General features: G+C 39.9%; 1 protein-coding gene across 5 annotated transcripts; it reads left to right on the forward strand.

The window, feature by feature from the left end:
• Window positions 1–675: 675 nt before the first annotated feature.
• Window positions 676–14454, forward strand: LOC124145043. Of its 5 annotated transcripts, none has more exons than XM_046514692.2 (2): window positions 676–1230; window positions 12557–14454. In XM_046514692.2, the coding sequence occupies exon 2, from the start codon at window positions 12734–12736 to the stop codon at window positions 13760–13762; it is 1029 nt and encodes a 342-aa protein (XP_046370648.2). In that variant the 5' UTR covers window positions 676–1230; window positions 12557–12733; the 3' UTR covers window positions 13763–14454. The 5 variants fall into 5 exon arrangements, with proteins under 5 accessions (XP_046370648.2, XP_048254892.1, XP_046370650.2 ...); XM_048398935.1 differs by lacking the exon at window positions 676–1230 and adding an exon at window positions 6218–6236; XM_046514694.2 differs by lacking the exon at window positions 676–1230 and adding an exon at window positions 8362–8498.
• Window positions 14455–14533: the final 79 nt, after the last annotated feature.

Consider the following 14533-nt stretch of genomic DNA (forward strand, 5'->3'; position numbering starts at 1 on the left):
TGTAAACTGCCCAGGTCTATTCCCTGGTCAGTGTTATGGTTTTCATTTCAATAATGTCCCCATGCTAATTCGGATAGCCCCTGTCAAGTATCAGTCTCAACGGCCATACGCCATTAGTCATACGTCCATTTGTTTCCCCCCATTTGTTATACAGCAAAGTAGAGGTAAACATAATCAAAAGTAATCACATCCGGTAGGACATGCCTACCATTTTCGCGGTGTCATCACCGATTTTCAGTGACCCATTCACATAATTGCCATGACAATTTTGCCTTTGCCAATGGAAAGATATTTGAGATTGAGCTGACGTGCTGAGTATCAAAATATTAACGCCATACGTCCGCGTTTATAATAGCCACAGTCATAATACAATTAATATTCATATTGCGAACACACTACGTCAGTGCCCTGTGATCGTGACTGATCATGACGGCCAACACAACATAGCATCAGGTGGAAATGGGCGAAATGGGCCAAGCGCCGGTCGAGTCCACTTCCGTATAGGGTTGGCAAACCAGCTAATATTTGTTTTTGCTTGATATTTGACATATATTGATCGTCATCTGGTATAACCCTCCTGATTATGCCTAGGATGATATGGGAAGGGAAGATCCTCGGAAAGAAAGCTTCGGGAAAGTGACCCCTCGGGTTTCGCCATCGGTCTTACTTTCCCTCGGCTTTGCTTCCTCGAGTCTAACAACCCCTCGCCTTACCTCGGAGTCGTGCAGAAATACATGCTCTTCATTACATTATTTCATTGCGATTGTTCTATGGCAATTTATGTTACTGATAAGGACTGCTCGGATATCAACTTACTTCGACACGATTGCACAGTGCACAGTATCCTCGGGCGTGATCGGCCATGTATTGATTGACGAGCGAATTTCGTGATAAGTTAATGAGTTTCATGGACCAAGGGGCGGGCCTGGGGACCATCAATGCGTGCGTCATCTTCTGGCATATTCCCAGCTCAACACTTGACTGGAGCGAATCTGTTTTATAATGGACCACTGAGCTGTTGTCAGTCCATTGCAGACGTGGAGCACCTTCCGATAGGGGTCTGTTTGTTTCGCCCACCTATTGTTTAGGATAGACGGTGAAGGATACACCACCGAGGATAAACCCCAGCGTCAACCTCGCCACCCCCATAAATCAACCCAATGTTGTAACACGTGCTTGCCACGCATGGATTAACTCACTTTCTAACAGATCACAGACGCAGGACTCTAAGTAAGTAGATTTTGCTGTAATTTAGTTTTAGAATACGACATTGTGTGTCCTTTGTGTCTCGTGAGTCAATTATGGCTGGACGCACTTCTGTTACAGTGAATGTTATACAATGCAATGCAATACATAACAGTTTATTATAGAATCGCCGTTTGTACAGTACACGGCATTAAACAACAAATACCACAATGCATGATGTATTGTGTGTATCAGCGGAAATTGTTTCCAGAAAATGCTATTTTTAACCCCTTGCCAATGATAGCGTAAAGCACGTGTTTATGTCTTGTAGGATCAATATGAATGACCGACATTTACTCTTCAACACCATATGTGATATTCTGGATGTAAATGTTTTTATTAGGATCTGGGAGAAAGATGATGTTGTAATTCTTGCATTTTTACTTGGTGGATGTCCAATAGAATATACTATGGAATTAGAAAGAGATGTGTGGGCAGAAGTAATCATTAATGTAAGCCACTTTTTAAGGAAATGGCGATACCTGCCAGAAAACGTGTTTGTTGAACATGCTTAAATATACCCCCAGTCCATGTCAAACATGCAACCATATTATCTCTGCATATTGTAATCTTCATTCACTTGGAGGGGCGGTCGGGTAGCCTTGTGGTTAAAGCGTCCGCTCGTCACGCCGAAGACCCAGGTTCGAATCCAAACACGGGAGCAATGTGTGAAGCCAATTTCTGGTGTCCCCCGCCGTGATATTGCTGGAATATTGCTAAACACAGCGTAAAACCATACTCACTCACTCATTCCATTGGAGGATATCTATCTATCTATGTATCTATCTATATAAACATACACTATGTGCCAGCATCACAGAGACATACAGACAGAAGTATATAGATTCATTCATTATAAATATATAAGAACGCAGATGTAAATATACATACCTCATACATGAGTACATACCTGCAAATATTATTAATCCAAACGCGCGCATATTCGCGCATATTCACACACACGAACATCAGAAAACAACTGACACACATGCACACACGCACGCAAACGCACACCAGGCAGACACACGAACATGCACTAACACACACACAGACGCACACAAACATATACACTCAACTTACTCAGGTTCATACAAACATATTAACACACGTTCATATTTTATAGAATACATGCATACATGACTAAGTTGAATACCAGTGTAATTATTAACATGCAATGGGCTTAGGCACAGTAAAATAATATGATATAATACAAGAGTAGTGATTTGCGAAACAGTTTTCGACGAAAAAAAAGTTTTAAAAAACATGGTAGCTATTGCAGGTACTAGGTTGCTGTCATTAAATAAATTATTCATATCAGTAGTAAAGTTTTGGTGCAATAAGGTTGGTAATTCTGCACAGATTCAGTACAAGATTTACCGTTTGATTGTTTGTTTGATTTGCCGCACTTAGCACTATTCCAGCTGTATGACGGCGGTATGTAAATAATGGAGTCTGGACCAGACAATCCAGTGATTGATATCATGAGCATCGATCTATGCAATTGGGATACGATGACATGCATCAACCAGGTCAGCGAGTCTGACCACCCGATCCCGTTAGTCGCCTCTTACGACAAGCATAGTCGCCTCTTATTGCAAGCATGGGTTGCGGAATATCTATTCTATCCCGGATCTTCACGGGTCACAAAATATGCAGAATCTCATTCGTGACCAACCCGTGTTATTCCGGGACAAGCCGAATAGCGAGGCTATGGAAAGGGGTGAGTGGTGACGAATGGCAGAATCTTTGTTTTGTTTTCTTTGTTGTTTAACGCCGCACTTAATATTCAAGCTATATGACGGCTGTCTGTAAATAATCGAGTATGGACCAGATAATCCAGTGATTGACATCATGAGCATCGATCCACGCAAATGTGATACGTTGACATGAAATCGAAATCAGCGAGCCCGATCCCGTATGGCTAAGGAAACCCAGTGCTCGTGATGCAGATTTCACCACTTGACCATGTAGCATATCACTAGAACATGCAACCACAGCCCGAGGTAAGTCGATTGTCACGTGACTACAGGTCACTCAGTGTCTATTTCCGCATACCTACATATAGGATGATTATCAACACTTGAGGGCTGTCCGCGTCTGGACCTAGCTTCGAGATTGGTTTAAGCTTGCCTCGATTCCAGATGCTAGGTCCTATGTCGAACATGTGTGATTTAATTCTATACATTAATTCAGTAAATACATCATTTTTCACACGATACTTGGAGTATTATAGAGTCCTGTTGCTTTCCCAATCTTTGCTTTGTATGTGGCAAATTCAATTTTTCAACCCTGCTATAATTGGACGTGTAACACATGTGAAGCATTGCCTTCCTCTTCCTGGTTTGAGTCAGGTCTGCATGTAGTCCCTGCAAGATATTCGTCATCGGCATCGCCTGCAGTATCCTGTGTAGGATTATATATCGTCTTGTTATCATCCCTCTTTTATGACCGCATCTGTAGCAGTATTCACTGACCCTTCAATATCAACAATTTTCATAGGAATAATAGTCTTCCTCTCGTTACTAGTTCCAACTTTTCTAAATTTCCCTCAGTTAATATTTGTGATAGGTTTGACATATGGACTCTGGCTATCGATTTTTTTTCTGTAGATTGATATGCTATGTCAGCTTTCTTTGAACTCTTATCAAAGAAATATCCATTGGTCCACGTTTCAACTGTTTATTCCCTTTTAATTTCAACAAGGCCTTCTCTCTCTCTCTCTCTCTCTCTCTCTCACACAGACACACACTACGCGTACACTTCTGTGCATAAAGTATTCCACTTGGCAGTTTATCACTCATCTCAACTGATGTTGCCAGACTTATAAACCTCTGATGACGTCACACTAAGTAACAGAAGGTTTTTCAAAATGTTGGTAAACATCCCGGGGCGGTCGGGTAGCCTAGTGGTTAAAGCGTTCGATCGTCACAACAAAGACCCGGTTTCGATTCCCGACATGGGTACAATGTGTGAAGCCCATTTCTGGTGTCCCCCGCCGTGATATTGGTGGAAAATTGCTAAAGGCTGCGTAAAACCATACTCACTCACTCAGTTGATGGGAGGTTGGTCTGCTTATCATGTCATGACTCCAGCTAGGCCATGCTGCACGTTGGTTTTCTCTCCCATGCTTTGAGCGAATTCCTTTTATAACACGATACACTGTATTCTTTCACTACAATGTGTGTCGATCTTTTTTTTTTCTTGAATTTCTTGCATTTAGACTTTTCCCTCGCTCGCGGTTTTACATTTTCAGCCAAAACGTCGGAGGAGCGTTTATTCCTATACAATAAACACCAGGGTGCCGTTCTACAAAGCGATCTTAGCGCTAAGGTGATCGTAACTCCCATACCTTAACATAGACTTACGACAGTCGTAGCGCTAAGGTTGTTTTGTACAACGGCACCCAGGTCAACATCATTGCCTTTAAGGGCTTGTTCCGTACAGGATAAGTAATGTGTCCTGTACTTTATTATGAGCATCTTCATTAATAGAAAAAACTTGGTAGACATGTTTAATGTATAGTATCGTTTTTCTCTTCTGATTTCATCCATAACTAAAGTAGAATCATTATAATCAACTTCAAATCTTATAGTACACTCAAGAAGACTGTGGTCTGAGGTTTCACAGCTTAGCGGGATGTCAGAATTGCCGATGAGCTTTGAAAGCAAAATGTACCTAAACGTCTGTACAGTCTGATACTTGTTCGTATGGGACAGCTGCTAATATACAACTGATTTACCTCTGCGTGGACTCCTGATGTCCAAGGCTACCATTGAACATACACATATTAGAGTATGTTAGAAAATTATTAAACAGATCTTTGCAGTACCATTACATGAGATAGCCCTCCAATGAAATGAGAAGCCTCTGTCTTTCGTGTATTGGCGGCCGAGTTTCGCACACTGGTGATCTACTTTCACACACTGGCGACTAATAATAGACCAGTGGGGCGGGGATCAGACAAATCTCATTTATATATACAGATCATTAATCCGCTCTAAATTGGACTTTGGCTCCATCATGATGCTAGAGCTTGCGCGCCATTGTGTATGCTAGAGCTTGCATGAGTAATTTGAAACAACAAGATGCAATCCACCATCAACATCTTCCTGAGGCAAGTGAGTTAACTGACCATAAAAGTCCAGTTTCCACCCTTGTCGAACTAGGCTGGAATCGATCGTAGCGCCACCAATGCTATTACGAGTTATGTCCCTTCTATGTCTCCCCTACACGTTCCTTCCCAGCGCGTGACACCTTCGTTACACTCTCGGCAACATCGCTGCTAGCAGTGTGGGCGCGGCCATTGCAAGAATCTTGAAATTTGCACTATAACCCCAAATGTAGTAACGTTGATACTTTTGTTTATGTCTTTGGGAATACTAATACTGTTATTTTTTATAAGGTTTTTCGACTGACCTTATTTCCCAGATGAATTTAACTTTTTGTTTGTTTGATCAGATTGGTTCGAGATTGCCGACGAACGGAAAATCACTTAAAACCCCCCTTACATTCTTACTATATCATTTACGTGAAAGTTGAAAGGAAATAGAATTTAAAATTGACAAACAAAGTAAATTATTTAGTTAGGGTAAGAGTATTCGGCGTCACGGCAGTCATGCTTGTTTGTAAGCATAACAGTCCGTCGCACTCTATTACCCAGAGCTCCATGCTATGTCACCACTGAGACGGAGTGTGGGTCCGTCGGTTGCGAGTTGAACTCCAAGCATGGTTAGTTTTGACTGGTGGCAGCGATAGTATAGAGAGCTCAGCGAACGGGCTATCGATGTGAGGAGCTTGTCTCCCACTAATGACCAATCGTATTCCACTTCTCATATCACTTGCATTTGCTTCAAACAAAATGGCGATGCCCAGTCAAGACGATCTAATCGATAATCAAGATCTATATTGTATTAACGAGTCTTGCCTAGCGAAGTGCATCAGATCACTTGAGCTCCTTGACTGAAAACATGAGAAGATTTGCAAAGTTGGCGGTACACATCAAATCCTGCAGTCGAACGAAATCTGCAAGTTAAAAGTTTAAAAAAAAGACCCTATTCTGTTATATGAGGGGGGCACGGGTGGCCCAGTCGTCTAAGGCGCCGCGATTCGCTGTGCAGAGTTGCGTCCCTTGGGCACGCCAGAAACCTATGATTGTGGGTTCCAATCCCAGTTCGCCCCGATTATGTTTCTAGGTTTGTCAGCACCATACCCGTGCTCGTGGGTTTCACCGAAGTGGTAAACGTCTGAGACATGCAACACTTCGGGCTTTGTCTCCCACATTAAGGTGACACGCCGCGATATAACTGTAAAACTGTTAAAAGCGGCGTTAAACCCAACTGACTGACTCACTCACTGGATAGGTTAGTCTATGGTGTAACGAACCTTGACCAGTGTTTGTGAAACTTTAGCCTCACGGCAGTGGTGTGAAGGTCATCTCTTGCTCGCGGTCTCATTCTAAGTAATAATGTAAACAATGTAATTATTGGATAGACAAGACAACCATGTGTACAATAGTTACAGAGTGGGGACACTTGAAAAGGGGTAAGAATATATGCCCAACCCTTGCCATAAGCAAGCTAACCTTAAGGACCGACAAGGGGTGTAGGATCGTAAAGACGTATAACTTTCCCAAAGACCGAAAAGGGGTGTACGATCGTAAAGAAGTGTAAGTTTCCCTAAGACCGAAAAGGGGTGTTCGATCGTAAAGACGTGTAAGTTTCCCAAATGCCCCCATTTCACTACGACCACGAATATCCCGAATCACCCCGAATAGGAATTTTTTCATGTTCGTAGATAAATCTCAATCATATTTCTTGAAGTTCTTAAATGAATTTTATTTGATTCCGAAACATTCGTACAGTTCGCGGGAGTTCGTCGAATCGGCGAATAAGGTTTTGTTTGTCAAAAACTTTCGTGGAAGGGTCACCAAATTGCAATTTCGTGGCTGTATCGTAATCCATTTGTAATTAATTCTTATGTTCCGTAACAGCTTCGTATTCGATTCTTTTGCATTCCTGGCTATTCTTTGGCGATTCGTGGCTCCCAAAATTTCTTGTCCTCAACCCGAAAACATCCCGAAACGGCCACGAATGTCCCGAGTCAACTGCGAATCATGTAAGAATTAAATAAGAACAACACGATTCCCCAAGAAACGGAGCCGTTGAACCTCGATGGTGGAAATGATGGGTTGGCCTGCGATTGGGAACTTTTTAGTTTTCGGGACCCAACAACATGCCGAAGTGTAGGGAAAAGTACCGATTTTCGCAAACTACTCGTACATATGTCGTATTAGTCGTATCTTATTCGTTGCGATCGTCCTGCATTCGGCATATTCGTAACTTAGTCGTAGGTGATTAAAAAAATTCTTACAATTCGTGCATGATCCGTACATGAATCTTGTAATTCGTACATGTTTCTTAATCCATTCCTGGCATTCTTCATATTTTTCAACTCCGTCGTACGTTTGTCGTAACTGCTTCGTACCTCCTACCGATTCTCCACGAAAGTTTGCATTATTGGCCGAATCATCCCGAATTTCGAAAGTTTCCGATTCAGGGTGATTCGGGATATTCGTGGTCGTAGTGAAGGGTGGGGCATCACACTCCGTCGCAGTGGTGACTCAGCATAACACCACTGCCACAGGCTAATTTGCATATCACGTGACCGGACTTTTCTCTTGTTTGTAAACAAACGCGCTTTTTCAGAAATCAGTATAGAACGGACTAATGCAAGTATTTGGGGGCGCTTTACATATTGTTTTGCATAACTATATAGATATGCTACTACAACTGCGACAGTGAGTTGCATGACAATATATATTTATGCATCAAAGTGACCGTGTCGCTAGCTCTCCGTTGGGCTTCGATGACAGCACGTGGAGCCGTACAACCAATGTAAACATAGGATAACTACGCGAAAACAAGTAGATTTTTACGTATTTGCATACTTTCTCAATGAAAGTTAACCATTCTTTGACATTTGTTTATGAAAATGTGTAGACTTGTCAAACATGAAACGGATGAAAATCATATGCAATATCTTGAATGGACTGTGAAAGATGTGACGAATCGTCACATGGCGCTGGCCTGTGGCAGAGGTACTATGCTAGCTGGCTGCCGGCCGCATGGAACTCTGGGTAGGAGAGTGGTGGGGCATAAGACCGAAAAGGGAGTGTTTGATCGTGAAGCGAGAGTCACTTGAGCGTGAAGCAGGCAACGCGAGACAGCGGTCGCACTATACTGAACACGCCTCAGGTAAACTATACAACCAGTGATGTGGTGATGTTTTCCCCAGATATTGTGCAGTCTGAATATTGAACTAAAAGGTTTGGCAATGACACTATGGTCACATAAATTCATCTACCGTAAACAAACCATGTAATCGACTTAGAATTAATAGAAGTATGATATGAAAAGTGCAGAACATTGCACAAATATTTTAATTATCACAAGAACTCGGCGTGAGAGTTCTGATGACAGGTGATGAGATCGGTGCGTGTGGGGGTTACCTTCAATCACAGCCTGGGAATGAGGGAACTGGCGAGGGAAACTTGCCGCCAGTCTATGTAACCCAACTCCCTGTGTTGACGCGACTGGCACTAATCTCCAGGCGGGTCCCAGCATCCCTTACCGACTCGCTCAGTGACCTTGAACCTCGGTCGCCATTTTGTGTTGCTGTACGAGTTCTGAGCATTCGCAGAACTTGAGATTCAGAAGCATTAATGGAATGTCTCAGTAATACATATTAATTTCAAAAGTGGCAATATTATACAGACACTGTTTTACATAATTAAGTCGGTAGGTATGCGTTATTATTTGAATGCTCCTTGACTAGATGAGGAAATCGATGCGTGCACAAATTTGGAGGAAAATATCATTAGATTTACACTCATATTTCCCCATCAACATCGAAAAATTGGACATTTCGAAGGTGTCATGAGCTTATTAATGCATAGATGAGTAAAGATTTGATCTTCTTGACCAATATAATTTTGAAGTTTATAAATATTTATTGTTATGTAGATTTTCATACCGAAGCCTTTTAGCATGACATGACAATTTTTAGTTAGAATCTATTTACTTGAAATTTCCAGATACTATCTGAAATTTTATCTTATTATCTTGAAATTTCAACATAGCATCAAGATACTAAGTTGAAATTTCAAGATTGCATTAAAAAGCTTACATAAAAGAGAATTCACAGGTAATTAAATAGACAATCTCACCTGAGTTTCTTTTGATATAAAAAAAATCAACACAAGTTGATATCAACAAGTGTTTATATATTTGATATCAAAAGACACTTGGGGGAGATTTTATTTATCATCCAACATCATTCTTCCAACTTTTTCAGTTTGTAGACAGTAATAAGCAGTGTCTAAGTGTAAAAAGTACTGCTAACAGCTTCAGTAGCAGAGCCATTGGTGATGTCATTTGATTGTGACATCATGGTAACCAATGACATCACAATGGTCTGCAAAGTATTGTGGTGCAATTTCATTGCAGCGATATCTACAATGTCTTACATATCTACACATCTGTCTCCATATCTTCACCTGTCATATAGCTGGAATATTGCTGATTGCTAACCATGAAAATTTTAGTTCCATCCTGTGTCGTTACACACTACCATCCTCTGTGGTTTTGGTACACTACTTGAGGTGCAGTTCCGAAACTGAGGACACTTGTTGCCACGACCCTCACCGACCAGTACAGCAGCAAGGTATAATAACAGTATGCCCATGATGTGATGTGATGTTTGTTGTTTAACTCCGCACTCAGCAATATTCCAGCTATATGACAGCGGTCTGTAAATAATCGAGTCTGGACCAGACAATCCAGTGATCGTTATCATGAGCATCGATCCACACAAATGGGATCGATGACATGTATCAACCAAGTCAGCGAACCTGACCACCCGATCCCGTTAGTCGCCTTTTACGACAAGTATAGTCACCTTTTACGGCAAGCATGGGTTGCTGAAGACCTATTCTACCCTGGAATCTTCACGGGTCTAACAGTAAGGACAGGACGGATAACAGTAGGCACACGTTATGTAACAGTATTGACAGTATGGACAATAGTAACAGTATTTGTGTTTTCATGTTTAATTAATAATGTTTATGATGTATATTAATGTATTAATGAATATTTAGATAGATGGTGATACATTTTTCTCAAAGTTGAAAGGTGCTGAATTGTTTAACTTCTTTAACAGCTCTTTCATTTGATGGCAGTGTAACAGAAGGGACAGTCCTAGCTGATTAAATTATATACTTTCGAAATGTGAGAGTTGTGCATTATGAAATATGAACTTTTAAAGACTTAGCAAACTACTCAACTTCAACAGAATAATCTTATATATCATAACATGCATTGGACAGACAGTTTATGCAGTGATTTAGGCATCAAGGCCCATAGTACAATGCAGATTGGATATTAACTTTTGTCACGTGATGTACATGATTGGACTTTAAATCAAGTTACACATTTCTCATTTTAAAGACATGTTTAAAATATACAGAAACAGCATGGATCATATCAGGATTTTCAGAGTTTAGCAGATTTATCATCAACTGACAGTCTTTAAAAATACCTTAAATGGGAATATGTTTCACATGTAACGAAGACATGGTATTCATCCTCTACTTCTCTGGATGAACAGTTTGTACAAATAGAGTTCACAATATCACTGTCTTTGGACCTGCGACATACATTTACATTAAAATTGTGAAAAGAAATTCTAAGTTTACAATAAGCTCTGATTAAACTTTTATTGGTTAAACAAGTTAAATATCTTTCAGTTTGTAACAATGATTTTACTTTGCTGTAATTGCTAAGATAAAGTTTTGTGCCACTGTTGACAAAATATATCCTTTAGTCTTTGCTTAAATGAATATAAGAAAAACCTGTGGATCTCCCACATCTTGGGAAATCCATACATATGAAAAGCCACTAACAAATAATAGATTTCTCACATCTGAAACCCAATTATTTTTACCATTATCATAAGTACATTTTGTAACACTGATCATATCTATCAGACATCATTCTAAGTAACTTTATCCAATACTTAATTACCCTTAATTGTCTGACTACAAAAATATTCCTACGGGTTATTTCACCAAGGATTGCCTTGTTTGATATTTACAGTTGTTGAAGCCTAACTTTAGATCAGAAGACATGTGTAACTATAGGGACTCTAGTTTATCATATGTACATTTAATATGATACATTTGACCATTCAAAAGTTGACCATGTATGCATTTAGACACTTCAAGACATAAAATTATGCAAAATTATATCCATAGTGTCTGATAATTATTTATGGTTAGATGTCAACATAGTTAAGATTAAGAAAAAATAAGAATTAGAAATTTCGTTTTATGGTATGATTGATATTTTTGTATGTTTGAATCCCATGTTAAATGTTTGCGCATTAATCCAGTGCAAAATTAGAAAGCAAAGCTTGAAAATAATGAACATTGATTTTTTGATAAAAAAACAAATTCATCGATTTTTATGCAATTTGGCTGTAAGTTACATTTTCTGCAAATCTTCCGTGATAGGGTAATCTCAGAATTCGTCTATGACTGACCTATGATGATATGGACATTAGACTTTATTTTGATGTATTTTGCATTGATCCTGATTACTTTGCTGAATAAGGTCCAGAGAATATAAGAGAAGTCAAGAACTAGCAATTGATCGATTTTGCATGAAGGCAATGTCATCAAGACATCAAACTTTGTTCAGCTAGTTAATAATGTTAATCAAATTTTAGTTTACCTGTACTAGGCAATTAAAATCACAATTTTTGTCATAACTTCATTGTTATGAAAGTTTCTTAACATCCCAGAAATTATTTTAAGCTATGTCCTACCATTGACATTTTCACTATGAGCTGATGCAAAAAAACAAATGATAAATTTCTTTCTTTTTCAAAGGTCCTTCCTGTTACCATGATTGTCACTACTGTTACAGATAGATTTTGTTGTTGCTGTTACTTCTTAGAAAGTTAGACACACATGTAAAGTGTCCTTTAGGACAGCTAGAATATACATAAGAAAATTACGGGCTGGAATATGTCTTCAGTATCCGAATTGTATGGATCGATGCTCATGATATCAATCACTGGATTGTCAGGTCAAGACTCGATTATTTACTGCCATCATATAGCTGGAATATTGCCCAGTGCAATGTTAAACAAAAAACAAACAAACAAAAAGTCTGATCAAGAATGGAATATTAATAGCCAGCCGTGATATTGCTGTAGATGTTTAATATATATCCTTATTCTTCCTTACTTCCAGGTGGTTGCTGCAGGTGGAGCTGAAAGAATGTCTAGACGCCAGCCACATTGTAATCCACAATGACATCAGACATGCTAAAGAGCTGGAACAAGAGATCTGATGGACCACCGAGACTGAAAACTGTATCGATATAGACGCCTTTATTACTTTAGTTTCTACGGGATTATACAGCTTAAAATGGCACGGCCGGTTACCATCCACTGGAAGAAGATAGCTGGCATTATTTCTGTTGTGGTGATTGTGTTATTTGTGGGCTGTCCGTTAATGTGTAAATATGAAGTGTGGAAGAAGAAGCAAGAATGTAGAGTGTTTCCGTATCCAGATATTGTGTACTCAAACTCCCCTATGGATGAGACAGATAGTGGTTCACCTGAAAGTCGTGTTTTCCGTTGGGATGGCAATGCCTGGATCAAACTACACAGCTTCTGTGCATGGACAGATAGCTTTGAGTGTGTAAGCCTCAAAACAGATGCTGGTGATACACCTATATACATCCATGATCTTCAGGATGATAAGTATGTATCTGGAGACATATACTACCTGGGTGTTTATGAGGCGGAGTCTGCAAAGGTAATCCAAGACACCTTGGCAGAAGATCGGACACTTGGATTTGTTGACATCGGTTCCCACGTGGGAACATTCTCCATTATGGCTGCACGTGCTGGGCACGAGGTTGTAGCAGCTGACCCGCTTGTGGAGAATGTGCTCAGGTTTTGTAAGTCGGTTCAACATGGTGGATTGACCAAAAAAGTGACTATTTTTTTCACAGCTATTTCTAATAGTTACAGAGAAGTTAGGTTCAGTCGTGCAACAGGGAATATTGGTGGAACTGGCATTGTTGATTCGCACCATGGTAGCAAGGTTCGGTTCTTTAACCCTGACGTCACACAAACAGTTCGTCTTGATGACCTTTTACCAGAAGCGAAGTCGAAATTTCAGAATGCCTTTTTAAAGATGGATGTTGAAGGCCATGAATACCAGGTCCTCAGTAGTGGAGAAAAATTCTTCAGTACTTTGAATGTAAAAGCTATTTACATGGAATGGAGGTTTTATAGGAAGGGTTCAACTGGGGAGAAAATATTAGAATGGATGGCCAAAAGAAACTATGTACCGTTCAATCCTTATCGGACAAAAGAAAGATATCCAACTGACACCTATAGTGAGTGGCCTGATAATGTGTTGTGGAGGAAAGCAAGTTCGAAGTAATTATTTGTGTGAGTGCTTAGAAGTGCGAGTGATGAAAGTTCTTGCAAGGTGTCCAATGTGTCATGTTTCTGCCGTTAAACCATTACTTTTTTACATTTAAAGTAATTCTGCTGCCATGTCTTGTATAGTTACATGAAAACCACATGTACATATTTAGTCATCAGAAAAATGGAATCTCCGCCATGATGCAATATTCCAGTTTAGACGTTGATTAGACCATACCAAAAGAGCCCCATTATGGCCCTGAGTTAACAAGGGACATTTGATTGGTCTTCTGGCCCTGTATCAAGCAGTTTCCAGACGATTTCTGATGGTACTGGTTAACTGGTCTTGCATGGTAGCCACTGTGCCTTGCCTTTAAAACTGAATAATGCTGCATCTTCTCTCCTGGATGTCTGACCTGACCTGGGTCTTGAAATTTAAATTTAGTGACGTCAAAGTAGATGTCCAATTTCCCTACAAGACATTTCTACGTTTTTCATTCCAATAATCTGCCATCTTAATGCTTCAGACAATATACAGTGTGCCATGATGATGATTTGGTGTGGGAAAAGGGCCAAAATATCTAATAGATGGATACTCGTTTTCAAACCTTGTCATTCTGTGTCATCTTTATGTCCAGGTGATTATATTTTTATATGATTTTCAGACATTTTAAATTTTCTGTGTTAATAAAACATTGCTTGACAGTTTGAATTTGTTGAATCTTTTTTTTCTTTTGGACACATACGGGAGAAACACAGAAATAGTGAAGATTACAATTACATAGAG

The sequence above is a fragment of the Haliotis rufescens genome, unplaced genomic scaffold, assembly GCF_023055435.1.
Source record: "Haliotis rufescens isolate VD_foot unplaced genomic scaffold, xgHalRufe1.0.p SCAF_1, whole genome shotgun sequence".
Classification (NCBI taxonomy): domain Eukaryota; kingdom Metazoa; phylum Mollusca; class Gastropoda; order Lepetellida; family Haliotidae; genus Haliotis; species Haliotis rufescens.

Bases quoted from the DNA above. Each gene is read 5' to 3' on its own strand.
- LOC124145043 (XM_046514692.2), top strand. From the start codon at position 12,734: ATGGCACGGCCGGTTACCATCCACTGGAAGAAGATAGCTGGCATTATT.